The sequence below is a fragment of the Uranotaenia lowii genome, chromosome 3, assembly GCF_029784155.1.
Source record: "Uranotaenia lowii strain MFRU-FL chromosome 3, ASM2978415v1, whole genome shotgun sequence".
Classification (NCBI taxonomy): domain Eukaryota; kingdom Metazoa; phylum Arthropoda; class Insecta; order Diptera; family Culicidae; genus Uranotaenia; species Uranotaenia lowii.
In genome coordinates, this window is record NC_073693.1 from 69,212,149 (window position 1) to 69,239,978 (window position 27,830).

The 27,830-nt window shown below is 35.5% G+C and overlaps 2 protein-coding genes across 2 annotated transcripts in view; one reads left to right on the forward strand and one right to left on the reverse strand.

Moving 5' to 3' along the window:
- LOC129752269 (zwei Ig domain protein zig-8-like) overlaps positions 1–27,830 on the reverse strand; it is a 359,099-nt gene that overhangs the window by 132,685 nt on the left and 198,584 nt on the right. Inside the window, exon 2 of the mRNA XM_055748056.1 lies at positions 19,104–20,048. Coding sequence (XP_055604031.1) covers positions 19,104–19,167 — 64 coding nt within the window. The 5' untranslated portion in view covers positions 19,168–20,048. The remainder of the gene's footprint in view (positions 1–19,103; positions 20,049–27,830) is intronic.
- On the forward strand, positions 21,534–21,983 carry LOC129752270 (putative uncharacterized protein DDB_G0291608). Its single transcript, XM_055748057.1, has one exon. It carries the CDS (start codon positions 21,534–21,536, stop codon positions 21,981–21,983), a length of 450 nt encoding a protein of 149 aa, XP_055604032.1.

The following is a 27,830-nucleotide window of genomic DNA, read 5'->3' on the forward strand; positions in this document are numbered from 1 at the left end:
ACGAACTTTAACAATCGGTTTTCCACTGATTTTCTTAATTGCTGGTAACACCCAACAAAAGCAATCGTTGAAAAGAAATTGCTTGTTCCCTCAAACACTAACACCACTTGACTCTCGACAAGCTCCTTACCAATTTTTCGATTATCCACTTGTACACGGTTTTGTTGTGAGTTGTTTCTTCTTTTTTTTTGGCTTTAATCTACTGCAAAGCGGAAATTTATTCATCCTTCTTGAGCTCCAACAGAACACTTTCGTCGATCCTCGGAGGGGTGCCATAGAATTTGTGTTTCTTCTACTTTCAAGGCGTGTGAAAGTTACTGCTCTTGAAAAATCCGAAATACGGATATTGAGATGGTCGCTGCTGCCGTCGGGAAGACGAAAAGTCCAAGCAAAAAAAAAAGAGTGGAGTACCTACTTTCCATACAGCGATGTTGTAAAAAATGGAGAAAAGACCCCCTTTTTTACCCCCAACTTTCGATCGATCCTCCTTGTTATTGCTCTCAGCTTACGCGAGAGGTGTGCGGCTGTGAAAGTGTAAAGTTTGTAATGAAATTGAATAAGTTAAAAGTGGTTTGCGGTCGCGAGAATGGGTGACAGTATTGTGTCGGTGATTAGAAACAGCACTAATAGTATTTTAGTTTTTTTTTTAAGAGAAGAAGTTTCGCAGAAGTTGGATAAGAAATAGAAGATTTCTAAATACTGCTTATTTTCTAAAACTTCTAAACTTCATTAGAAATCTAGTGATGAATCTGACCCGCACTGTACCGATTGTGTTATTTATTTTATTCCATTTTTTTTTGCGCACCACCACTTCACCCCGACAGTTGAGGCTCTCTTCAAAGCGCTCTATGAAAGCTGGTTGATTCAGGTACCGTGCTAACTTTTCCTATGACTGTGCGAGAATTCAATGAAGTTAATTTGTTTTAGAGTGGTTTACTTTCAAAGGTAAAGGATTCAGTTACCCATCCATCCATCCATCCATTTTCTAATGGATCCCGTTCATGACTTATTTATGCACTTTTAGCGTACCAATTTTGGTGGCTTAATTGAAACGCTTGAAATCAATTGAGCGGGGTCATTCTGTTTCTGGTTGCTGTGGGAATATGTAGGAGCTTTGAAAATGTTTAGATAGAAATTTGCCTTGACTTATTTGTGGTTTCAATTACAGTCGTTAAGACATGTTCATCTCAAAAGAGTTTTTTAAACCTCGTTACGCTACCCAGAGTTGTTTTACAAATGTCATCCTATGTACTATGTCATCCTATCCTATCCTAATACACTTGTTTTATTTAAAAACAAAAAAAAAAATATAAGCCTAAATCCCTTTTTTAAGAATTTTTAGTGAATTTAAATACTAGTTTACCCTACAAACAACAGATATTCTAGATGTCATGCTGTAAACGAACTTATTTTTCAACAAAAAATCGATAAATGGTTAGTTACCTTACTTTAGACGGCGGCGTTTATAAAACCATGTTTTTCTCATAAACAAAATTATTGAATATTCAATTTTAAGTCAATGATTATCATGAAAAAGAATTTAATCTTTTTGACATTAAAAAAAAGCGTAACTTTCTGTTATGCAGGTTTAGAACATTTTCACTCCTGGTCAGCATGGGCAGCAGAACATTGGTTTTATCTTTTATCTGTCTTTGTATCAGTCAATGTGTATTTAACTATCTGGAAAAGGTTGGCTCGAGGCTCAGGATACATATGTTCTACACTATGCCCTTATTTAAATTCGCACTTTAATTGATTTAAAGATTTAAAGTTAAGTAAAATACAAACTTTTCCTGATGTAAGTTCTTTAAAAGTAACGTTATTTTGTGCCCTTTTTTGAAAAAAAAAAAACAAACACGCACATATAGAATCTCAGAGTAACTTCATGTTTGTTTGAAGAGATCTAATCTCTTCACCTAAGCGTACATCTTTCGAGGCTATGATGGTTAGCATCTTTTAAACGCTTGAACCACCTTCCCACTGAAAGAATACTTTGTATGCCGATCTTATGACCTCTGGATTAGAAGACTTGAACGCAATCATCCAGACCATAGTCAACGGCGCGAATCAGCTATGAAAAGACGAGGGTGCCACATGACAATTGTTGACTGGACTAGTATCATGCTGATAGATAGAACCATTTATGCAAGCTTGAGAGGACTTACGATCAGTGCCACTCCAACTAAGGGATGTCCCTGCACTATTCTGGTGCAGGGAAGAGGGACTGAACATTAACCCTTCCAAAACTACTGTGATAGCGTTCACTATGAGACGAAAAACTGCACTATATCCTCTAACACTAGATGGGGAAGTGCTAAACTTCGAATCACAGGTGAAATATCTAGGAATCATACTAGACTCAAAACTATCATGGAACCCACGGTTAGAGCATGTATTAGCCAAGGCTACAACAGCTCTATGGATTTGCCTCAAAGGAGAAGGGAAAATATGAGGACTAAGGCCGAAAATCATCCATTGGATATTTACACCTCTTATTCACAACTCCTATCTCTACCTCCCCGCGGTGCCGGCTGGGGTGCGAGTAACCTAAGCGGAGATCGGGTACCCAACCCCGGTGGATGCTTTGGTCGCATGCAGACTGAGAAGGTGGCCGCACGCGTCTGTTCCCCAGGTCAGGGGCGGCGTGCAACAACAACCGAGCGTCTGTTCTCCAGGTCAGGGGCGGCTCAAACAGCGTCTGTCTTGCAGCAAGCGGCTGAATTTATGAAATGCGGCTCCCGCCAGCTAAGTCCAAGATGGCAGCCCCATCGCGGGATAGGGACTTTAGGCTAACAACCTACTGCTCCTGAAATCATTTATTGTTACAGAAACTGAGAGAAGAAATAACCGAATTGGAACTTTGGCAACGACTTTTAGCATGAAAACACGGACTAGAATTGGAACTTGGAATGTTTTGACCCTTGCCCAGCCAGGAAAGCTGGCTCAACTTGCTAGAGAAGCTAGCCGCCTCAAGCTAGAGATATTGGGACTGAGCGAAGTCCGTTGGCCTAACACTGGAGAACACAAGACACAGTCCGGGCAAGTACTGCTTTACTCTGGCATACGAGGAGAACATGCTACTCGGGAACGAGGAGTTGGTTTCCTGTTAAGCCCGCAGGCCCATGCGGCCCTCATAAGATGGGAACCGATAAACGAAAGAATAATCGTAGCCAGATTCAGAACACGGGTTAGAAACCTTACAATAGTCCAGTGTTATGCGCCAACTGACGTTGCCGATTTGCAGGAGAAAGAGCAGTTTTACAGTCAATTGAACAGCGTGGTTGAGAGAATTCCGAAGGGTGACATTCAAATCCACTTAGGCGACTTCAACGCAAAGATTGGCTCCGATAATCAGGACTTTGAGCGCATCATGGGGCGCCATGGCCTAGGACAGATGAGCGAAAACGGAGAGCTGTTTGTAGAATTTTGTGGCAACAACAACATGGTGATCGGTGGATCGCTCTTCCCCCATCGACCAGCACATAAGGTCACTTGGGTATCCCGAGATGGCCGAACAGAAAATCAAATTGACCACATCTGCATCAGCCGAAAATGGAGAAGGAGCCTTCTTGATGTCCGCAACAAACGAAGCGCAGACATTGCATCTGACCATCACCTCGTCCTTGGCGAGATACGACTGAGAGTTGCGCGTGTCCAACGGCGCGAGGAGAAAGTCGGGTGTCGATACGACGTCCGCCGGTTGGAGAATCCAGAGGTGAAAAGGGCATACGTTGAACAGCTAGAATCCCGAGCCTCGGAATTGCCGACAGACGGAACAGTCGAAGAACAGTGGTGTGGAATCAAGAATGCCTTTATCACGACGAGCCATGGTACTCTCGGTAAAGTTTGTGGAAGACGAAGTGAATGGATGTCGGATGAAACCTGGAGGATGATCGATGATCGGAGAAAGGCGAAAGTCGGAATTGAGCAGGCATGTACCGGGTCAGCCAAAGCAGCCGCCCGCTTACGATATGCGGAGCTGGAAAAGGCAGTTAAACGAGCTTGTAGACGAGACAAGAGAGCCTGGACAAACTCCCTAGCCGAAGAGGGAGAAAGAGCCGCCGCCATTGGAGATATCCGATTATTATATGATATTTCTCGCCGCCTTAGTGGTGCAAGGACTAATGCAAGAATGCCACTGAAAAACCGAGCAGGTCAGCTGCTGACAGATCGAACAGATCAGCTCAAGCGTTGGACTGAGCATTTTGATCAACTTTTTCGAGTTACAAATAGCAATGGCCAACAGAACCCGCAGCTCGAGGCGCCCACAGTAAGTCGCATTAATGGCGTCAACTCGGAAGCGCCCTCGCTGGCTGAAATAGAAGCGGCAATCAAGGACATGAAATCCAACAAAGCGCCTGGAATCGATTGCATTCCTGCTGAAATGCTCAAAGCCGACCCTGCCTTGTCAGCACAAATGTTGCACCGTCTATTCGCTGACATTTGGGATACTGCAACATTCCCGGCCGACTGGATGCAGGGTATCCTCGTAAAGGTCCCAAAGAAAGGAGACCTAACAGAGTGCGGTAACTGGCGTGGCATAACTTTGATCTGTACAACCCTCAAAGTACTCTGCAAAGTGATCCTGAACAGGATCCAGGAGAAAATCGACGCTACACTCCGACGGCAACAAGCTGGATTCCGATCCGGACGATCATGTGTGGACCACATCACAACGCTACGAATAATACTGGAACAAATCAACGAATTCCAGGACTCTCTTCTGCTGGTGTTCGTTGATTTCGAAAAAGCATTTGACCGACTGAACCACGAAAACATCTGGGCTGCTCTTAGACGACGAGGGGTCCCAGAGAAACTAGTCCATCTCATCGAAGCACAATACGAGGCATTTTCGTGCAAGGTCTTGCACGACGGTGTCTTGTCCGAACCAATCCCGGTAACTGCTGGAGTGAGACAAGGATGTATTTTGTCACCGCTGCTTTTTCTCATCGTAATGGATGAGATCTTGACTGGATCGATTGACTGTAGACCAAACCGAGGATTGCCGTGGAATCCTTCAACCATGGAGCAACTAAACGACCTTGACCTGGCAGACGATATTGTTTTGCTCGCCCAAACACAACAAGACATGCAGAGCAAACTCGACGACCTCACCGAAAGCTCCAAGGCAGCAGGTCTCAAAATCAATGTCGGAAAGACCAAGTCGATGGAAATCAATACAGAAAATCGTTCCAATTTCGTGGTAGCTGGACAACAGGTTGAGACAGTGGAGTGCTTCCAGTATCTTGGTAGCCAGATTACGCCTGATGGTGGGACCAAGAAGGACATCGAAACCCGGATCAGAAAAGCCCGATTTGCGTTTGCGAGTCTCCGAAACATCTGGCGGTCACGCCAGATCTCTCTACGAACTAAGATCCGAATCTTCAACTCAAACGTCAAATCCGTATTGCTGTACGGGTGTGAAACTTGGTGCACATATGCGGTGACGACGCGAAAACTGCAAGTTTTTGTGAATCGCTGCCTGCGGAACATCATCCGCGCTTGGTGGCCTGGCAACTGGATCTCAAACGTTGAACTTCATCGCCGGTGTCATCAAAAGGCGCTAGAAATCGAGATTCGGGAACGTAAGTGGAGATGGATTGGGCACACGCTGCGAAGAGATGAAAACGAGATTTGCAGAGAGGCGCTTGACTGGAATCCAGATGGGCATCGAAGAAGAGGCAGGCCCAAAAGCTCGTGGCGGCGAAGTCTAGCCGCTGAAATCCGCACAGTTGACGAGAACCTCGGCTGGCAGCAAGTGAAGACGCTGGCTCCGGATCGCCAGCAGTGGAGATCTTTTATCTCAGCCCTATGCGCCGGTCAATCGGCGCTGGACCCTTAGGTAGGTAGGTAGGATATTTACAGCTATAATAAGACCCGAAATCTCCAATGCCTCTTTAGTATGGCGAACCAAAACTGTGCAAGCTACGGCCCGGAATAAACTAGCGAAGTTTCAAAGAATAGCAACGCTATCTATAACTGGTGCTATGCGAAGCATATCAAACGAGGCTCTGAATGCACTACTAAATATTCTGCCACTACATCAATTTATTGAGTTAGAGGCAGAAAGTAGTGCCTTGCGACTCTCAAAAACCAAAACTCTCTATGAGGGGGATCTTACAGGTTATCTAAAAATCCTGAATAAATTTAAAATAAACTCACTTATTGTAAAGAATGATGACTGGATTGAGCCCGTTTTCAAGCTAGACATACCATACAATGTAACTATCAACGATAGGGACGTGTGGGAGTCAGGTGGGCCTGAGGTTCCTCCCGGATCGATTAAATTCTTTACCGATGGGTCAAAAACGGATAATAGAACTGGGGCAGGGGTGTTCGGACCTAGACTCAGGATCTCAATTCCTATGGGAAACTGGACTGTTGGCCAAGCAGAAGTTCAAGCAATTCTAGAATGCACTTTAGCCTGTTTGAAAAGAGGATACAGGTACACAAGTATCTATATATTTTCTGACAGCCAGGTCGCTCTCCGAGCACTAAGTACGTCCACATGTTACTCCAAGCTAGTATGGGAGTGTATTGTTGCACTAAGAAATCTGGCCATACGGAACAGAGTATTTTTATTCTGGGTTCCAAGCCTCTGCGGTATCCTAGGGAACGAAGAAGCAGACCAGCTAGATAGGGAAGGATCTCAGGGCCGCACGACTCTCCAAAAACATGTTGAACTTAAGTAAGGACGAGTTAAGTACTTACACAGGTCTCTTGACCGGACATTGTCTAACAAAACAACATCTCAAGCGGATAAACATTATTCAAAACGACGACGGTCGGTTCTGCGGGTTCAAAAAAGAAATTGCAGAGCGTCTTCTATACAACTGCTGCGCCCTCCTTAATAGGAGAGAGCGTACTCTTGGGGCAAAGTAAATAAGCGCACAAGACATATGGTTGCATGCATATCAGCGCTAAGAAGGTTATATCATACATCTTTGATATCATACCCAATTGGGATAAAATGCTTAGTCAGCAATCAACTGTAACTTCAACCCATAGTGCAGGTGAGCCTGATAGCATACAGTAACGCGGGGTAATTACCACAATAGATCAACTACTGGTCGCAGTGGGCTCTCCCCTACAAGGAAAAAAAATAGTCAACGGCGGCTTTATAAATTTTCCGGGTTTTCAAATAATTTCATTTCATTTAGCAAAATTAACAAAATGGACCAAATTGACAACAATTACTAGTTTGACAAAAATATACAATATGTAAAATAGATTAAATTGACCTAAAGAAACAACATTGATGAAATCGGAAAAGATAGAAAGATTGACAAAAATGACCAAATTTTTAAAACTTACAGAAATGACGAAGTTTCCAAATTTGCAAAATGAGGCAATTTTGACAAAACAACAAAAAAAACGAAAACAACCATAAGACAAAAATGATAAAAATGACAAAAAATTAACAACAGTAACGAAAATGGCAAAAAAATATGACAAAATGTCAGAAATGCAAAATTGACAACAATATAAAAATTGACGACATTTGCTTAGTAGACAAGTTAAACGTATTTTTTCTTAATAAGCTAATTTATGCAAAATTCACTAGATTATTATATTTTACAAGATTTATAAAAATGATAGGATTGCCAAAATTGATATAATTGACAAAGTAGATGAAACTCACAAATTTTACAAAAGTGACATATTTGACAATTCAAAAAAATGACATAAAGTCATTCACGTAATTGACAAAAGTTTCACAAGTCATTGATCAAATTGACAAAATTAAAATAAATGGCAAAACTGATAGTATTGAAAAAATTGCCAACATTGTCTTAATTGCCTAAATTGTCGAAAATTACAAAATTGACAAATTTGACAGAGCTCACAGTTTGAAATTATTTGACCACAGGATAAAATTGACAAATTGACAAAAATGACAAAATAATCAAAGTTACATATATGACAAAATTCACCAAATTTCCAAATTCAACGTTAATGACCGAACCAATGAGGAAATATTAACAAAATTGAAAAAAATAACAAAATTGACGAAATCAACCAAAATGATAATTAGACAAAAGTGAAAAAAATAACAAAAATTAACAACAGTAACAATAGTGACAATAAAAAACAAATGACAAAATGTCAAAAAAACAAAATTGATAAAATTATAAAAATTGACGAAATTAGCTTAATTAACAAGTTTGACGTATTTTAACAAAATAAACGCATTTAAATAAAGTTGACTAAATAATAAAATTGAACAAGATTGATAAAGTTGACAGAATTGACAAAACTGATAAAATTGACAGAAAGTATAAAAATCTAGAATTTTACAAAAATTACATATTTCACATATGACATAAAGCCATTCACAAAATTGACAAAAGTGACATAAGTCATTAACCAAATAAGCAAAAATGATAAAATTGAGAATAAGGAGTGTATTCGAGAAAAATGCAACAATTTGTTTTGTGAATAACTTATGAATGCATGTTACAATTGCAAATTTTTGTGGTGTTATGTCTATTTGTTTCTAAGATAGCGTCCGATGAAGAAATTTTTCGACATTAATTGGGGAACACTTGTGCCATCTTTAATGCTCACTATGAACCTTCTTTTTTTTCAAATCAAGTCAATTTTTCATGCTTTTCGTTATATGAGCAAATCCACTGCGACTATTTATGATAACTTTTGCTGTTTCCTAAAGCTTGATCTTCAAAATAATTGTAAATTTTGAACTTCAAAGAAGTTATAACAAGTTTTGTCGATTGTCCTCCTTCGGCACAAAAACAACATATTTGACTTTTGATCACTCCACCATCTTTTTTACGTTATTACACGGTTCCAGATCCATCTTAAACTGAGTGTAAACTTTGTGAGGCCTATTGAAGAGCTTAACAGAGAAAACGATCGCATTTGAAGGCAGTTTTCTATGTATTTTTAGCCATTCATCCTGTCAATCGTCATGAAAAAATAAGAAATTTGCAGTTTCCCCAGATTGTTAGCCTCCTCAAGTACAAGACAAGAGATTTTTTAATTTTATTGTATTTTTTTATTTCCAGAAAATACAGGCAAGACTTGTCTATCAAAAGATTCTGGATGGGAACCTGTCAGGTAACCGCTAAAGAGTTCATTTTGCTGCCCAATACGAAATTTTTCAAAATATATCCCCATTAGCGGTCCAAATATTTTGCGCACGATTTGATCACCGTATTTTGTTAATTTACCGGTTGGCAGCTTATCAACCTTGTAGAATTTAGTCAGGCCTATTTAAAAGTCAGATAGAGCAATCAGTCAGAAAAATGGCCTTTTTTGACACTTCCTCTATTCATATTTTCCAATTGAGCTTGAAAAAACCTTTCACATTCCTTTCACTTCAAAGAATCTATAATTCTCACTTTTATTCAAATTTTAGCTCATTATTTCGACCTCTAGGCCTAAAACCTTAAAGGCCTTAGGGACCATTCAAATATTACGTAACGCTTTCAGGGGGGAGGGGGGGTATATCAGTTTGTTACGGTTTGTAAATTTTTGATAGAAAATCTGATAAAAATGTGTTACGTAGGGGGGTGGGGGGGTCGAAAATGACCGAAATTTGCGTTACGTAACATTTGAACGGCCCCTTAAACGATTAACCATGTGCACTTTGGTCGAATAGTAAATTTCCAGCTGTTTTTGGGTTTCCCAATGGGACTTTTCTGGATTTTTCTCGAACCTGCCCATAAAATTTTGTCAATGAACTTCAGTATTGGATGCTATCTCAAAAACCACTCGACAGATTGTCACCAAATTTTGTGCAGCTTCACTGGAAATTCAACTGAAAATTTCAACAATTTCCATTCATGAATAAAAAATAATTCACGAAACAACGTGTTGAATTTTTTCTCGAATACACTCACACTGTCAAAAATTGAAAATTTTACAAAATGTACAAAATTTACATTGTTGACCCAAAGGATAAATTTGATGAGATTGACCATATTCTCAAAATAGACAAAACTGGCTAAATTGACAATGTTGGTAAAATACACTAATTTGACAAAATTGACACAATGAACAAAATAAACAAAATTTAGATAAAAAGAAAATATCACAAAATTGAAATCGGACAAAATTGGAAAAAATGACATAAATGACAAAATTTACATGAATGACAATTTTGACTAATTGAACCAAATTGATGAAATTGACAATAGGCGGCTTAATTGACATAAATGATTAAACTGACAAAAACTGAAAATATTTTCGAATATTTTACAAATAAGTCAAATTACAACAAAATTTAAAATTGAAATTTATGGATTTTTTCTTTTCTCTCAATTTGGTCCGTTATGTCAGTTTTGTAAATTTTGTCAATTCAGCCAATTTGGTCAATTTGGCAAATTTTGTCAATTTTGTTTATTTTGTAAACTTTTTACCAATTTTTACAGGGGAGAGTGGGGTATCGTGGGCCATGGGGAAACATGGACCACTTTTAATATCTCAGATGTGTGTTGAGATAAAAATCTCGAACCAACTGTCATCGTCGTCGCTTTGCGTGAGCATATATTTCTATATGTTTTTGACTTAAATACGCATCATATGCTTTTTTTATTTATCAAGCTAAAAAAAGTTAGAAAAATTTACTTTCATAATTAAAAATATACCCGCTAATTTCATCGATGGTGAACCTGAAGTTCATATCAAAAATATGCTCATACGCTTATGATCTTAGTTTTGTCATGATCTTTCACGTGGAAAAGGAATTTTTGATGAAACATCAATAAGCCACACAAACGCAACCAATTTGCAAATCATAGCTTGTGGGGAATCGAGGGCCACACATCTTGAACCACCTATATTTTTATGTTTTTATACACATTCAGAACTTAAAATACGTTTTCACTATCTGTAAAGTTTTCTTATGCCAAATGAAGTGTTATAGAAAATATGTTTACCATTCTATATAAGAAATTATGCCAAAACGTTCGCGAGCCAAGTTTTGGAATCTATTCGATCATACACAGCTCTCTTTTTTATTTTATCATCTGAAATTACTTTAAAATAACGAAATGAATTATGAAATCACAGTTTTGGGTCAACTCATACACTTTGCATGTTATTTGGTCAATTTGGATTTAGTGACCCACGATTCCCCACCATTTTTCAAAATCAAAAACATATTGCTTTTTTATTAAACAATCAGAATTTTGGGAAAATGACTTTTTTTAGATTAAAAACCTTATAGTTCCTTGAAAATATAGAAAACCATATCAATTTTTATTTTCATTTTATCTTTTATTATAAAGAAGTTATGGAACAGCGGAAAAAAGTGGCACATAATTCTTCACTCTCCCATACTATTATATTTTGTCAATATTGTCAGTTTCATGATTTATGTAATTTAATAATATATTAGCGATTTCTGTCAATTTGGTCAACTTGGAACTTCGGAAACTTGGTATATTTTATAATTTTTGTCAAAGTAGTCAATTTTGTCAATTTCGTCACTTTTCCTTTTTTTTTTTTTTTTTGGTAATAATCAATTTTGCCAATGTGACCTTTATTAACTGTTTTGTAAATTTTTCTCAATATTGAAACTTTTATCAAGTCTGTCAATTTTTTCAATCTTGATATTTTTTTATTTGTGATATTTTTTGGAAAAATTCTCCAATTTTTTTTATTTACAAATTTCGTTGTTTTGAAAATTTTGAAAGTTTTGTCATTTAGCCATTTTCATCAAATTTGTCCATTTTTTGCAAAATAATCAGTTTGGCAAGCTTTGTCAAACAAAAATTTTTGAATTTTTTTTCACCAGTAAAAATTAACAAAATTGGTCAAATTTACAAAAATGAAAAAAATCCATAATTTTCAAATGCTTCAAATGTGCAGCTGGCTTTACCTTGAAGTTAGTGAGACTCTATCATAGTTTCTATATCCACGCTTTCTTCACTTCGGAGGATCTCAGAGTAAACGTATGAACTATGTGGAACACATGTTTGGGCATCTTTTTTTGCAATTGTATTTTATATATTTTTTTTTAATTCTGAGTTTACCAAACGCTGAAACTATAAATGATAAGTACATGAAGTCTAACTTTTTTCGATTTTTTTTTTAAGAAACTGGATTTGTTCAAGAAAATTATCATCAGCTTGAAAAATGTTGTTAAAGGCTTCCCAAAACGAACATTCTAGAAATTTCAATCGTTTTAGAACCCACGTGCTATCAAATATTCTGTAATTTCCGTTCCATTTGAGTCAATTATTCTCTTGGAAGGTTTCAGAACCTTCCTTCTTATGCTAGCTAGCTTTCCAAGAATATTCCAGAACATTCGATAATATTATAAAAGAGCTTCGTGTTGGGATGCCAGTCAGTTCTATTCAAGAATCGCGCGCGTTATCTCGTCTGTAATTGTAAAGTTAACCTTCCAAATAATGAAATATTTCTTAAGTTAAATAATTTAAATCTAAGAGAAGAAAATAAATAGCAAACCTTTATGTGAATTGTTGTGTGGTCCTTTAATGCATTGATCCAAAAATACTGTCCACTTGCCCGAATAGGAATATACAGAACATTCAAGGATCCAGCCTTTCAAAAACAGACAATAAGTTGCAAATTATGATTGTTATATGAAAATTATGGTAACTATAAATACACTTATCCAATAAATTATTGCGAATCTTTAATTTTTAAATTCATTTAGGATTTTTTGCGTTCATAAATCTTAAATCATAATGATTTAGAATTCAGGAAACTAGAATTCGTTTAATATTTTTTAACATGTGAATTTAAACAGCTTGTAAGGAAGCCTGCAATCCACTGTTGAGTGTATGAAATCAAGGTTATATCTCACCAGCGATATCATGTTGATCTTATTTTACGGATTTTTTTATTCCTCCAGCAGCAATTTGAGACATGTGCTACATTTTATGTTGAAAATTTTGTTTGTTGTTTTTAAAACTTTATTTTTAGTTTAAAAATAAATAAATTCAACTTTTTTCAAGATCTCAAGGTTATTACAGTGAAAACCCGATTTTATCACCCCCATGATGAATTTTAGAGTGATAAATCGGGGAGGGTGATAAAGGAAAAAAAAAAAAACTAGCATCACTGCATGGTGATAAACGCGTTTATCTTCGACATCATTCCGAATTGTATTTATTCCACTACCAGCGAGTCTAAATTAGTGTTGTATTACTAAATCAGTAATTGAAGTGATCGTGATTGTACTGAGTGTATAGTTAAAGAATATAATTCGAAAAGTTTTGTGTAATTTGTGTTCAAAGTTGAAAAAAATTGGTCTCAGGATGACGCAATGATGCTCCTCTAAAGCATCGAAAAAAGCGCGATGAAAATCACCAGAGATGGCGTTAGAATAGCTCTAATAGGAGGTTGTGATCCTAGCTAACTCTAGGGTTACCATTGAATTAGTGTTCTCAATCGATTTTTCGCTTCAAAAATTCAAATGACGCATCGATGGATAAACGGAATGGATATCGCCAAACAAGATAAGTACATTTCAGAATTATTATCAGAATTTGTATTTAGTTATTTCATTTGGTTATTGTGTTGAACAAATGGACGTAGTGTTTATTCTTACATCTACGCGTTACAAAAAATCCAAATTTTAGAATGTTAGTGCGTGGATATAATATTTGTATCTTATTTGGAATTTTATTGTTCGTTTGAGATATTAATAATGTTATTTAGTTTCTTTCCAAGAAACGGAATTCTATCTTGTTATGTCCACCTTATAGTTCACAATTCAATTAAACACTTCAAATAAAACCAATGGAATTAGAGTTTCCGGTAGAAAATAAAACACGCTTATAATCGGCTCCGTATCTAGTCATGGCTGAGATCAGAATGATCGTTTATTGATCTTTCGAACACGATCACACATAGATCGGATCTGTAAAAGATCTCATCTTAAATGAGTGTTTATAATAATTCATTTACAGTGTGTTAAGCATTTATCGGGACATGACATATCTCTAAACGTTTATTTTCGAGGATACTGGTTACCCTGGTAAAAATTTCCAGTTCGTAAAATGCATACTGCCATCTGGTGAGTAAAATATTTGCATTAGTCAGATAGTGTATGTTTTCTGGTAAGGCCGGCCAAATTAGAAAGAAATGAAATTTGGTGCCATCTCGTTTACTCACAAGGCTTAAATGAATATTTCGTTATCGAAGTTGACAGGGATATTACATGCGAGTTTGAACTGTTTTCTTTCGCCTGAGGCAGCAGTTCTTAATCTTAAAAATAAATAATTAAATGAAATGATTTTTTTTTAAAATTTATTTGATCTTTGGGATTTTAATATCTGGATGTCATTCATCCCTCAGTGGAATGAATTATGATTTTCAGTTTTTTGGGGATCAGTTTTCGAGTTAAATGTTGAAAAATCCTTTCTTATCATTGATTTTAAAACATAGGTATAATAGAGAGCAATAGATTTTCCATTCTGATAATGGATTTTTTTTCGCACCTATGTTATATTGAAAGAGATAGAAATTTCTCTTGTGTGACCTGAACAAATACATTTGAACAGTTCCCCTACAGCTCTCTCGTACTAAATTGTTTTAATGATCGTGAAATATGAAGATATTGATATGAATCAAACCTGCAAATTGTAAGTAGTAATCAATCCTACTGAATATTTTAATAAATCACGTTATCTATCTTTTAGAAAAATTTAGTCAAATATTTGGTCGACTGTTCGAAACAGCTTTCACCTAACAAGAACAAATCAACTGCTGTTTACAAATAAGTTATTATAGGACATCATTATTAGAAATAACATAATTCTGTTCATTATGTTTCCAGATGAACTGGCATAGCCAAGAGCAACTTAACAAAACAAATATTTTAAACACGACATTTATTATATTTACATAAAAGCATAACTATTTCAGCATCGTTTATTTTGGATATTTATGTAACAAATTATAATTGTAGAGCAAAAATTTCTCACTTGTTTACAGCAATTTCTCGGAGTTCATCCAGGAATGTATTTTTTTTTTTAACTTATCACATATCCGAAAAGATGCATTTTTATTATACACAATATTCATTTTTATTCCAATTTTTTTTTGTAACTCCCATGAAAATTCTTTACTATAATTGTTTTTTTTTATTACATCTAGTAAACTAAGGTTTTTTACGCGGTATGAAATCCGTTGATAACGTAAAAGACTTAAATATTTTCGCTCGAAAAACGTGTTGATTCGCGAGAGCCGCGTAGAAGAACCGTACAGATGGCAAAAAAAAGCATGCAAAATAAAGCCGTTTCAGAAGTACTGAACAAATCCAGCCGCCTTAAAAACCTTAGTGTAATCATTATTTATCATCAATCATTCACATTTAGGTACATTCTACTATTAGAAGCTAATATTATTAGTTTGTAATATATTATTAAAGATATAACATTTGAATCATTCAATTCATATTGAATATTCTCTTGATCCATGTTGCTCAAATAATGGTCAGGGGTATATCCTTAAAAAAATAATAAACTTTTCAATTCTAGAGGACGAGTTTACGAGTTTTCTACCCGAAACTGATGGAAAAGAAATCCATTTAAATATTAACTATTATTATTATAATTAATATTATTTTTGTGGTTTTCAGGTTGACTCATTTAACATGCCTTTCATTCATCTATTGAGAAGCATGATAGACATTGCTCATTAAGTTAACTGATTTTTAATTTTGTTCTATAACTTTATAATTTATTCCAGCTGTCCACCAGAAAAAAACAGGCATCCACAAACCGCGTGGTGCTATTTGGTTATTCGAATCATACTATATAATCATACCATACTGTGGGTTCTAATTATTATTAGATATTATTATATTTCTATAATTATTTTTTTAGTTTTTTTTCACTATTTTGTAATTTTGCGTTTGTTATTTTCTGTTTAGTGTAATTTTGCTAATGACGAACTCACGAAAAAAATAACAAAATAATCAACTTTTTTCAGCAAAAATGTAAGTTTTTCCACCAAGCATTTATACCTCGTTGTATTTAATTTTTTTTCTCCTTTCCCAAGCAATATTTATTAGTATCCATAATATAATAAACATCATAAATCAAGCAAAATATAAACTAAATACACGTCCATTTTTTATTGGGAATATTAGAGTACTGATTTTATACAATTAGGCAATTGTATAATGTTTTTACTTGGATATGCCAACAATAAAATATGGGAAGTCTAATCATAATTACATGACCCATTTGGTCATGCGGCTATGATTAGGCGGGGCTTATTGACAAGGAAAGTTACCTCGGAATGTGCAGCTAGGTCTCTGTCATTCTGAAATGGGTTTCTGGAATTTCAATAGAGCTAACACCGCCAGCACCCGCAATTGAACAATATTAATCGAATAGATTAATATTAGCTCCTTTGCATAACATACCTGCCAGCTCAGGGGGTCGTTGGATGGATCACACACACACACACACACACACACACACACACACACACACACACACACACACACACACACACACACACACACACACACACACACACACACACACACACACACACACACACACACACACACACACACACACACACACACACACACATAAATCGGGGAGGGTGATAAAATCGGGAGATTTTGAAAAAAATGATTTTAATCCGTCATTATCTAATAAATTACTGCAAAAATCCTATATTATCCCATAAAAACAGTGTACAGGTTTTGTAGTAGATATTCCCTATTTTGACATACTACTAGTTATAGGTTCTTTTTACATCAAAACATCATGCAATATTGGTTTTACGCATCTTTAAACACCTTGTTTCGACCGGTGGTATCAGAAAAATTAAATGATCTTTAATGGTTCAAATCCTATTGATCTAATTATTTCTTTTAGTTATAATTTACTGAAGATAAGATCCTCTAAAAATGCCTGGATGACTCGAATGATTTTTCAAAACTGGTTCCTCCAGGACTTCGTACCAGCAGTACGCAAATTATCAGCCGAAATGTCTATTCCTCCCAAAGCTGTGTTGTTACTGGATAATTACTCAGCACATCATATGAATGATGAGCTAAAAAGCGATGATGGTTTGATAACTGTTTTTTATGCCTCCAAATGTGACTGCAGTGATTCAACCCATGGGCCAGAATGTAATTTAGAACTGTAAACTAACATATCGTCAAAAACATTTGCTACATGTTATGGCTCGCGAAATGGATATCGGTCAAAGCTTGAAGAGCATAATGTTGAGGGATTTATGTTTCTGGAGGCACGATGCTTGGAGTGAAATAAAGCGTACAGTAATCCAATAGTCATGGAAGAAAATTGGATTTTTTTTAAATAACGAACTCGTTCACGAAGATGTTGTTTCCTTGATCCATTTGATTGATGTTAACAACCGCGATGAAGCTATTTTGCCACAGGACCCTGAGGAGAGATATGTATGTAAAGCTTTTACGGATGAAGAAATTCTGAACATGACACTGGATGATCAGTCAGCATTAAACGAGCCCCTCGAATCATTGTACCCATTAAAAATTTCGGATGTAGCATCAGTCTCAGAATCAGCGGCATCTACCCCAAATGATTCATGTGAAATTTCAAGAAACATAGTTGATGTTGAAGCTGTACGTATGTTTGACACCATAGTTGATTGGGCTGATGCTTCAGATCTCTCTATAGATGATTTCATCTTCTTCTCGTATCAGAGAGATTGCTTTGAAGAAAGCTCAAACAAATAAAACACAGCTTTAAGATTACTTGAATATGTCCTTTTATACCATTATATTTAGTTATAATTTGTTGTATGATTTTAATCGCCGTAATTTTTTATGATTATAGTTTTAATGGCATGTGCGCGGAATGAAGTTTAAAATTTGACTTTTTTGTATGAACATCTAGATACGTCCCTGATCAATCATCTTCACTTTCATTATCGATGTAATCATCCATCAGTTTTGTCCTTTCAGAATTATTTCAACCCTTATATGTTCAACGGAAATGAAAAAAGGCGATATTTGGTATTTTTGCGTTGAATAGAAAATGATGACAAAAACGGGTGAAAAAATGAGACAAAATCGAGGGTAGACAAAATCGGGGGCAGACAAAATCGGTGTGTGACAAAATCGGGTTTTCACTGTATTTGAAATTTTTTTTTATTTAGGTCTCATTTTTAGAAAGAGGGGATGGAAATGAAAGAAAAGATTGTTGGATAAATACTAACGCCTTTAACAAGACTATAGAAAGATTTATCAGTAAACTGAGAAACATCCGAAAAAAGACAACACTTTATCCTCAATAAAGGAATAAAACGTCAAGAATTATGTTATGAATTCGTCTTGGTACATCTATGTACCTGATAATAATCAAATTATCTAAGGTGATGGAATGTATCAGAGAAACAGGAGATATCAAAGAAAAATAAACATAAGCCGTAAATATCATGAATTTTTTGAAAAAGATACAACGGCTCACCGACGAAACTTGAACCCGCAATCTCCGCTTCAGTACAAGGTGCATTAGCCAATTCCACCACAGTGAACGTGATGGAGACGACCGACACGAGCGTACAAATCGAGCTCCGCCGATCAACTGCTGGACCTTCTTTCGAAATACCATGTACTTATATCCTGCATGTGATCTTCCCTGCTATTGATCTCTCTTGTTTCTCTATCACCACCACCCATCGACTCGGGATTTAAGTCAGAAGGTCCAGCAGTTGATCGACGGAGCTTGATGTGTACGCTCGTGTCGGTCGGTTCCATCACGTTCACTGTGGTGGAATTTGCTAACGCACCTTATACTGAAGCGGAGATTGCGGGTTCAAGTCCCGTCGGTGAGCCGTTATATCATTTAAAAAAAAAAATTAGGATATTTACGGCTTATGTTCCTTTTTCTTTGATACCTCATGTTACCTCAAAACTTTCCATCACCTTCGGAAATTTAAATTAAGCGTTATATTCAACTTAAGCTTAGCCCTACAAAATTCTCTTTATAACGATCATGTCAACAAAAACCAAACGGAAAACTTTAAAATGCGTTCTCACACGATGGAATGTTTTGTTTTCCATTTCTGTGTGTTTCAATAGGTGAAAACAGCTCATTACCTGAATGAAACAGTAATTCACAAACAAAACAACAACGGGAAGCAGCGCCACTTACCTCTGATTTTGCTGTGCAACAGTAGTAGATAGACTCCCACATACAGCGTCAGTTTCTCCAACATTTTCACTAGCAATCTAATAACAATCTTCGCTCATTTACGTGTAGGTTGGATTCCGGTTCCGGAGCTGACTGGTTGGTTGGAAGTTCCCTACTGCTTCCCCCCCGCTGAGGTCAGGGGACAGACTTCTCCTCTTGGTTCTCGGTTTCACGACACTAAACAGCAGCAGCAACTTTGAGTCGCACCGATTTCAGCTGCTTGACCGAGTAGTAGTACATTAGTGCAACCCTTAAGCGTCCGTCGTGCGTCCAACCAGATTTGTTGTGAAATGGTCGTGAAGTTCACAGCTGCCCAGAAATAACAGCAACATTCCGGGCTGACCCGGACAACGCCATGATGGCCGTGAGCGTCCGAATGAGCAGATTTCCGTTGAGCACTACTTCAAATAGGGGAAGGTTGATGGCCAAGTAGCACATTTATTTTCCGTGCACCTCTACCTCACCAAAAACCAACAGCGACAAAAACAACATCCGGAAAGCAGCTGCTGGGTGGGCGTTTCAATTAAAACATGTCACTTGCACTAAACTTTTGGCTTTTTTAACCATAAACAGCTACTCGCCACCCCCGCCAAAAGTGGGTGGGTGGGTTGTTTGGAGAGCTTCAATTATAAAGCTTTTATTCGGAGCGACTAGGTAAATAGTCATTCACACACAATGCTGCTGCTTGATGCTGCGTTTGGTGCGACTCGCGACAGGAACCGCCACCAAGAGTAGGACCAGCTATTTTGAGGGTGTTTAGATTTTAAGGTTCGTTAAACTGCTGATCCTCGTGGCTGACAGGCGGCACTTTTTTGACGTGCGTCCCGAATGGCCTCGTGTTGTCCGACGACGACGACGTTGTTTGACATCTCGTTTTTGTTTGTAAATTGGAGTCCTTTATAGTCCCTGTTGAAAATGGGGATGGAAATAGAAATGAAAGGAACCATTAATGTTGATGAAATTGTGTAGAAATGTTTAGCGCTTAAAGTCAGTTGTTAGTAAGCTGCAATGGAAAATGAAATTTTTTTAAAACAATTGCCGTTGTCAAAACGTTAATTCTAAGTATAAAAAATATTATCAAATAACATTGTTTGTACAGTTAACTTCTATCAGACCTTGTTTTTGAAAAATCAACAAACAGTCACGAAAATGTTGATACAATTCAGCAAACGTTTACCCATCATTAGATACATGCAAATTTTTATTATTCCAAACATATTGTTAAGACAGGGCTTAGTTCTGGAATCAAACCCTTGGGGGCAAAAATCGTTCCTTGGCCTACTTCTTCTTCTTCTTCTTCTACTTGAGCTGCATCATGGGCAGCTCGGGTTAAGGCCGTTAAGGGCTAGTGACTTTGACTATATGCCCTTTCCTTGGCCTACAATAAGGCTCCATGCCAAATTTTAGTTCACTTGAGATGGACATATACATATATGCACCTCTCTTGTACACTCAATTGATCTTGAAAGGCATGAAAGAATTTTCTTCTTCTTCTTCTAACATCAACATGGCCAAAACTTGTAAGCATCATGGAAAATGAAAAACTTGCGTCTATCATTTTATTTTCAACGTTGAATCTGTTACATATTTGATGCATTGCAGATACAACTATGGCCAGGCCAACCATATGATGAAAACCGCGAAAGATACAGTATCAAGGGAAGGAATAAAGCTGCCAAACGCTTCATGGGAATTTTCGATACATTTTTCATTACACAGTAGGTTGTTAGAAAGGTAAAATTAAAGGAAAAAAAAATATGGATTGACGTCACAAAAAACTACTGAAGCTTGGTGCAGAAACAAATTTTCCAGCCACAATGTAATTTCCAGTGAACTTCAGCAAATTTCAGATTTTTTTTATTACAGCTCCTCCATGATGATATTTTTTAAATTTGTTCACCGAATCCAATTCACAATTACCTTTACAAGACTCCTTTTCCATGTTTTCTCCATTCCAGCCTAGTTTTGACGTAGAATTACGTCTTACGGCAACACTATAGGGGGCAAATTGAAAGTTGCGATCGGATCTCGCGTCACGAAAACTTTCCAACTCAAGGACATCTTTCCTAAAAGACATTTCAAGCCTGCTCATCGTTGATTGGCTGGTCGAAAATGACAACAAAACACGGACGCCACGCCCCTTGGTATTTTTTTATTTTTCCCTTCCTTCGAAAGATATAAAAGTAAGGAGTCTCCGGTCGACCAGTTTCATTCTCAGTTTGCCCGTTGAGCAGTGCAATTCGATCTGCATACGGACCCCACCAGCGGTAATCCTATGCAGATATCGTTTTGTTGTTCAAACAGTGGCAAGTTGCCACAGTACGAAAAGAGCGGAGACCAGGCATAACCAGCACCTACCTTGTCACCTACCACCCACGCCACACATCACCCATGCGACACGCCACCCACGCCACCTACCACTCAATCACCCACACCATCTGCCATGCACCATCCTCGCCCCACACCACCTCTACCTTCCACACACGCCACCTACCACCCACGCCTCCTACCCACACTACACACCACCCGCATCACCTACCACCAACGCCACACACCACCCTTGTCACCTACCACCCACGCCACCTACCCACACCACCTACCATCAACGCCACACACCACCTACCACCAACGCCACACACCATCTACCACCAACGCCACACACCACCTACCACCCACGACACCTACCATCCACGACACCTACCATCCACGACACCTACCATCCACGACACCTACCATCCACGACACCTACCATCCACGACACCTACCATCCACGAGACCTGCCACACACCACTTACTACCAACGCCTCACCACCCACCACCCAATCGATCAATTTGCCTTGAAAAGACAAGACTCTTTCAAAGAAATTTTGGCCCTGAAAAGGGCCGTTTGTTGAGTTGAAAGTAATCTAATATCTTGAATTATCAATAATCCCACCTTAAAACGTCGTTTTACGCTAGTGATTGCTGGACGGAAAAAGAATTGACTTAGAGGGAATGATAAATTTGGGTATCAATTTTTCAAAAGAGCTTATGAGTCAAATGTAAATAAATCGAGTAATCAGCTAAGTTCATAAGTAATATTTTCCTTGGAAACTTATGGAGCTGTAAAATTTTAAAAATAATTTTCTCGAACAGCGATATTGGCACTATCGCCCTTTACAAAAATCGATACCGAATTGATACTGATTCAGAAGAGACGCATGAGGCAGAACTTTCAGGGAGATTTTTCTCTACTTTTGCACTGGGTCAAGCGTTTCTATCAAAGGCAGCGGTGAGAAAGCTCAAAATTTCGGCACTGATAGGTACTAGTTAGCTTGCAAGCGTTTGATTTTAATGTTGAAGAAATCGTTGCCTATTCATAGGCGTTTAATACTATGCGTTTCTTTGTTACGGATAGTTTGCATGCAAGAGAGCATTTTGTGTTCCTCTGTGCCTATCAAAAAATATTGATCATAGTTATTATGTGTAAAATAAAAAAAAAAACACTTTGCTGTCACAAGTTTGACTAATGGTATCAATGTTTAAAAAACGTCGTTTTTAGCACGACCATTGTACTGACTCTAAATAATTGACCAAACGAGAATTGCAAATTAGACAACAAATGTACATACTTGATATATATTAACGCACATTTTATGTGCGTCATCTTTTGCTAAGAGTTAAGCGTATGGATGAAAGGGATCAGTTGTTGATTTAGCAGATTTTTTATTGAAATTTGATGAAAAACTGTGTTGTTTAAAAAAGTATTGCTTCAATTTTTGTCTTTTTATGCAGCGTTTTTTTTAATCCAAACGTTGAATAAAAGAAAAAAACAGATTCAAAATTTCTTATTTAAGAACACTTGATTTATTAAATGCCAGCACTATCATTAGAAGCTTTCTCGCAGGCGTTTGATACTGAGCTTGCATATAATATGCTTAGTAACAAAACTTCAATTTCTAAGCCATGGGGCTTGACACCACTTATATGTACATCATTGTACATGCTTATATTTATTTCGCCTTTAGTTATGCAACTGAATAGTGCTGAATAATGTTTTTAACGGTCAACCACTTGTTTGAAATTGATCAACTTTACTCAAAAAAATTTAAATTTATTACGAAAAATACATTGGCACAAGATAGGCTGTCGTAATTCTACGTCAACATTACGGTCGTGTCTCATATACAACCTCTTAAACTTTTTTTTTTAATTTCACCTACCAAGTATTTTTTTTTTCAAAAGTCTGTAGCTGTTTGTATACTTGAAATTCTAATTAATTTATTATACAAATAAGTTACATATATTTCTGCTTAACATTTTTTCCCGATAAATGTAAAAAAGGGAATTAAATTTTCTTAATAACAAGTATATCAAGTCGAAAATAGAGGATGATTAAAATTGATGGATTATTCATTATTCACATTGAAGTAGCCAAAATGATGGTAAACATTTAAACTTCATCTGGGGAATACATAAGTAGCATTAGATTAAAAAGAATCAAACAAGATTATTAATATGAATCGTATGAGGAATGCAAGTGCAATTTTAAAGATCTCAAGGAAAAAATAAAACTGGCGATTGCATATTCAAACTCGAAAGATGAATCCTGAATAAATATTCGTTCTCACAATAACGTATAAGTTAAAAAGGAAAAATCAAAACTAAAATTCAATTTTTTTCCTATGAAGTATATTTTAGAACCACAAAAACACAATCGAGTTCTTATTCCAAACTATTAGGTAGAATAAATATTTTAAAATACGAGTGACTTCAGCACTTTAAAATCAAAATATCAATAAGAAAATTTCAGTTAAAATCATCTAGTTTATATTTTGTTGTTATAAAAATTCGAAATTATGAAAATTTATAACAGTTTTCTTGAACAAAACTCGCGATAGGAGAGCTTTTTTATGTTTTTTTCTGAGATTTCAACGTATGGGAGAGCAGAATCAAAATTTAGATTTGGAATAATGATAAGAAATCAAAATAATTATAAAATGTAAAGAACAATGAGATTTTTTCCCACTAAATGAGCATGGAAATATAAAAAATGATTCCAAAATTAGATTCGGATAAAAACGAGATGAAGGTAAAACAGAATTCTTTAACTGAGAGTTTAAAACAAAAATCCAGGATCAGTATTTGGTTCAGCCATCCAGTCTAGATAAAAATTCGATATAAGTCTATGATTTAAATATCATAAATTAATACTCAGATTAGGAAGTAAAATGATAATTTGAAGAAAGAGCTTTGTTTTTGTAACATGTTTATAAGAATCGATTTAAACCTAAGCAAAATAATGAGCATTGTAATTTTCAAATCGAATAATTCATTGTGTCTCTAGGGAAACTAGAAAACAAACTTCAAAACTCGAAAATCGATTGTTAGTAGATAGTAATAATTTTTTTATATTTGAAAAATAAAACAATAAATTTGTTATTAAATATCAGTTTTTAAAATTTTCCATATCAAGTTTCGATCTTGAATTTTAAAAATTATTTAAATAATAGATTTAAAATATCAAAATAAAAGTACTGTATGACGATATTGATAGATTGCAGTTTCAAAACCTTTTGCAAATTTTTCTTAACTAGCATGTAGGTCGGAAGAAAAAGAAATAATTATTTATGATTCGTCGAAAATTTTAATGTAGGCTTGAACTATATATTTAAAGAGTATTTAATTGTCATCTGCAATGTAAATTTTAACATTCTAAGTTTTGGAATTTTTGAAAATTTGTTTATGCTTCTGAAGCAAGTGAAGTCCTTTGAGAAAACTGTTACTGAAAATATATTGATGGATCTCATCAATATTGGTCACCTTGAGCTGAGCACCATGTGAGCCCTTTCAATTGTTTACTTTGTACTTTAAAGTGTTGCCAGTTCGATAATGTGATTTTCAATTATGTTAAATATAAGCGCGAAAAGTTGTAATTATGAATGCATGCAAAATAAACGTTCTTTCTAGTCATAGACGTTCACAAGACCAGATGTCTAATTTCTACGATATCCGACAGCATCCCAGGGTCACAGTATTCCGAACACAACATATATGTTACACCATCTTGCGGGCCCGCGGAGATCTTTTAATAAAATGGGACGCTGAATTATAACTCTTGAATTAATTAATTTTTTGGGGCTACCGTCCAAGTTTCAGATTTCATAAAATTTTAAACTTGAATATTGTTTGCTGGTTTTGAAAGCTATTTAGGGCAATACTCTCATTTTTTTCTCTCCTCGGGGGGTCCCTAGAGCCTGGGCCTGGGGCAATTGACCTTATTGCCCCCCCCCCCTCTTAATCTGGGCTTTCTTAAACGTTTTTTTGGAGAACTCTTAACACCTAAATTGTATTTGGTTGTTAATAAATTGTTGTTTTCTATGAAAGAAGTATACAATTTGCTGAGCTGAAAAAAAAACTTTGGCATACTTCTCCTGAAAAGCATTAAAAAAATTAATAAACTCGAAAGAAAAACCATACAACATTTTGATTTAATATTTTGACCAATTGAAATTCTACAAACTGAAGCTAAAAACAAAACTTGAGTTGCTTTTTTCAAGCTACCATTGTTTGAATTTTTAATAATAATCACTTTGAAATGAAAACTGCAATTTAAGCTTCAAATTACAGAAGAAAGAAAATCATTTTTAATTTTCTTGAATAAAATTTTTCATTTTTAAAAACTGATCAATCATTAAGCATTCATGACTTCAAAAGTTTCTGAGTTCCTAAAAAATAATTCTACAACTTTTTTTTTAAATTCCTGTCTCCTGCAAAATTTGGCTTCTTTTGTTTGATCAGTTTCAAAATAATTTGAACTTAAAAATAATATAAGAGTCGCCCAGTTAAATAAACATAAAAATATTTCAGATATCCAAATCTCTTCTATGCCATATTCTCTCAGGCATTTCCAAATTTATGAAAAAAAAAAATGTTCTGGTGCACCCCTCTCTCTTTTATATTTCCCCACTGAACAGAAAGATGGAGTCTTAAATGATCACTTCTTATTTCCATTTACTCCCCACTGCCAAAAATGGGCCCAATTGATTTGATAGGCAATCGAACTATGCAAAAAAAATGTATGAAAGCATACTTCTTCCCTATTTATCTTCCGACTGCAATGAGGGAAGGTTCCAAAATTTGGTTTCGTTTGATCGAATAGTTCTCGAGTTATAAATTGTATTTAAGCTCTACTCTTCCCTGTAAATTTCCTTAAAGGAAGAAGAAAATGGTCCCAAATAATCTCATTTTTGTCATTTTTGTCATTTTTGTCATTTTTGTCATTTTTGTCATTTTTGTCATTTTTGTCATTTTTGTCATTTTTGTCATTTTTGTCATTTTTGTCATTTTTGTCATTTTTGTCATTTTTGTCATTTTTGTCATTTTTGTCATTTTTGTCATTTTTGTCATTTTTGTCATTTTTGTCATTTATGTCATTTATGTCATTTTTGTCATTTTTGTCATTTTTGTCATTTTTGTCATTTTTGTCATTTTTGTCATTTTTGTCATTTTTGTCATTTTTGTCATTTTTGTCATTTTTGTCATTTTTGTCATTTTTGTCATTTTTGTCATTTTTGTCATTTTTGTCATTTTTGTCATTTTTGTCATTTTTGTCATTTTTGTCATTTTTGTCATTTTTGTCATTTTTGTCATTTTTGTCATTTTTGTCATTTTTGTCATTTTTGTCATTTTTGTCATTTTTGTCATTTTTGTCATTTTTGTCATTTTTGTCATTTTTGTCATTTTTGTCATTTTTGTCATTTTTGTCATTTTTGTCATTTTTGTCATTTTTGTCATTTTTGTCATTTTTGTCATTTTTGTCATTTTTGTCATTTTTGTCATTTTTGTCATTTTTGTCATTTTTGTCATTTTTGTCATTTTTGTCATTTTTGTCATTTTTGTCATTTTTGTCATTTTTGTCATTTTTGTCATTTTTGTCATTTTTGTCATTTATGTCATTTTTGTCATTTTTGTCATTTTTGTCATTTTCGTCATTTTTGTCATTTTCGTCATTCTTTTAATTTTTTTTATTTTTGAACTACTCAAATACCTTTGCATGTCAAATGTGTATTTCATTGCTTCGAGTTTGATCTTTTTTTTTTTTTTTTTTTTTTTTTGAATGCTTCATATTCCAAAAAAGTATACAGAAAAATTCATTTTCGATATAAACTCAGCTCGAATTTAATTGTATTGTTTTGTGGATTTCAAGGTCAAGAAGTATAGTTTCAAATATCATATAAACGATCATAAATTTACATTTTTTGTTCAACAGTACAGGAGCATTATTGTTTATTTAGATGGGAAATAATTAATTAATCTTAATTTTTACTCTTTCATAGCTTTCACTTCTTTTTATTATAATAATCTCATAATTTCATATGAATGATTCCTTAGGAATTGTTCATTCGGATTTGAAAATTTTTTCCAGCCTATTTTTCATTTTTGAGGTTCCAGATTGCATGATGTTTTGAAACCGATTTTTCATGTTTGGTTTAGAACGGTTCCCGGACAGCCATATTTTTTACGGTCGCCATAAAGTCATTTTGAATCCATTAAATCCAAATACACTTATAGCTCAGCTATAATTTTTTTTTAGTCAACAATCAATTGAATCACCATTATTGCTCTGAAATATTCGACTTTTTTGTTCTGTGTTTTTCGTTTAGGGTTTCTTTTATTTGTGTAAAAAAATATTCTCAAACTCCAAAA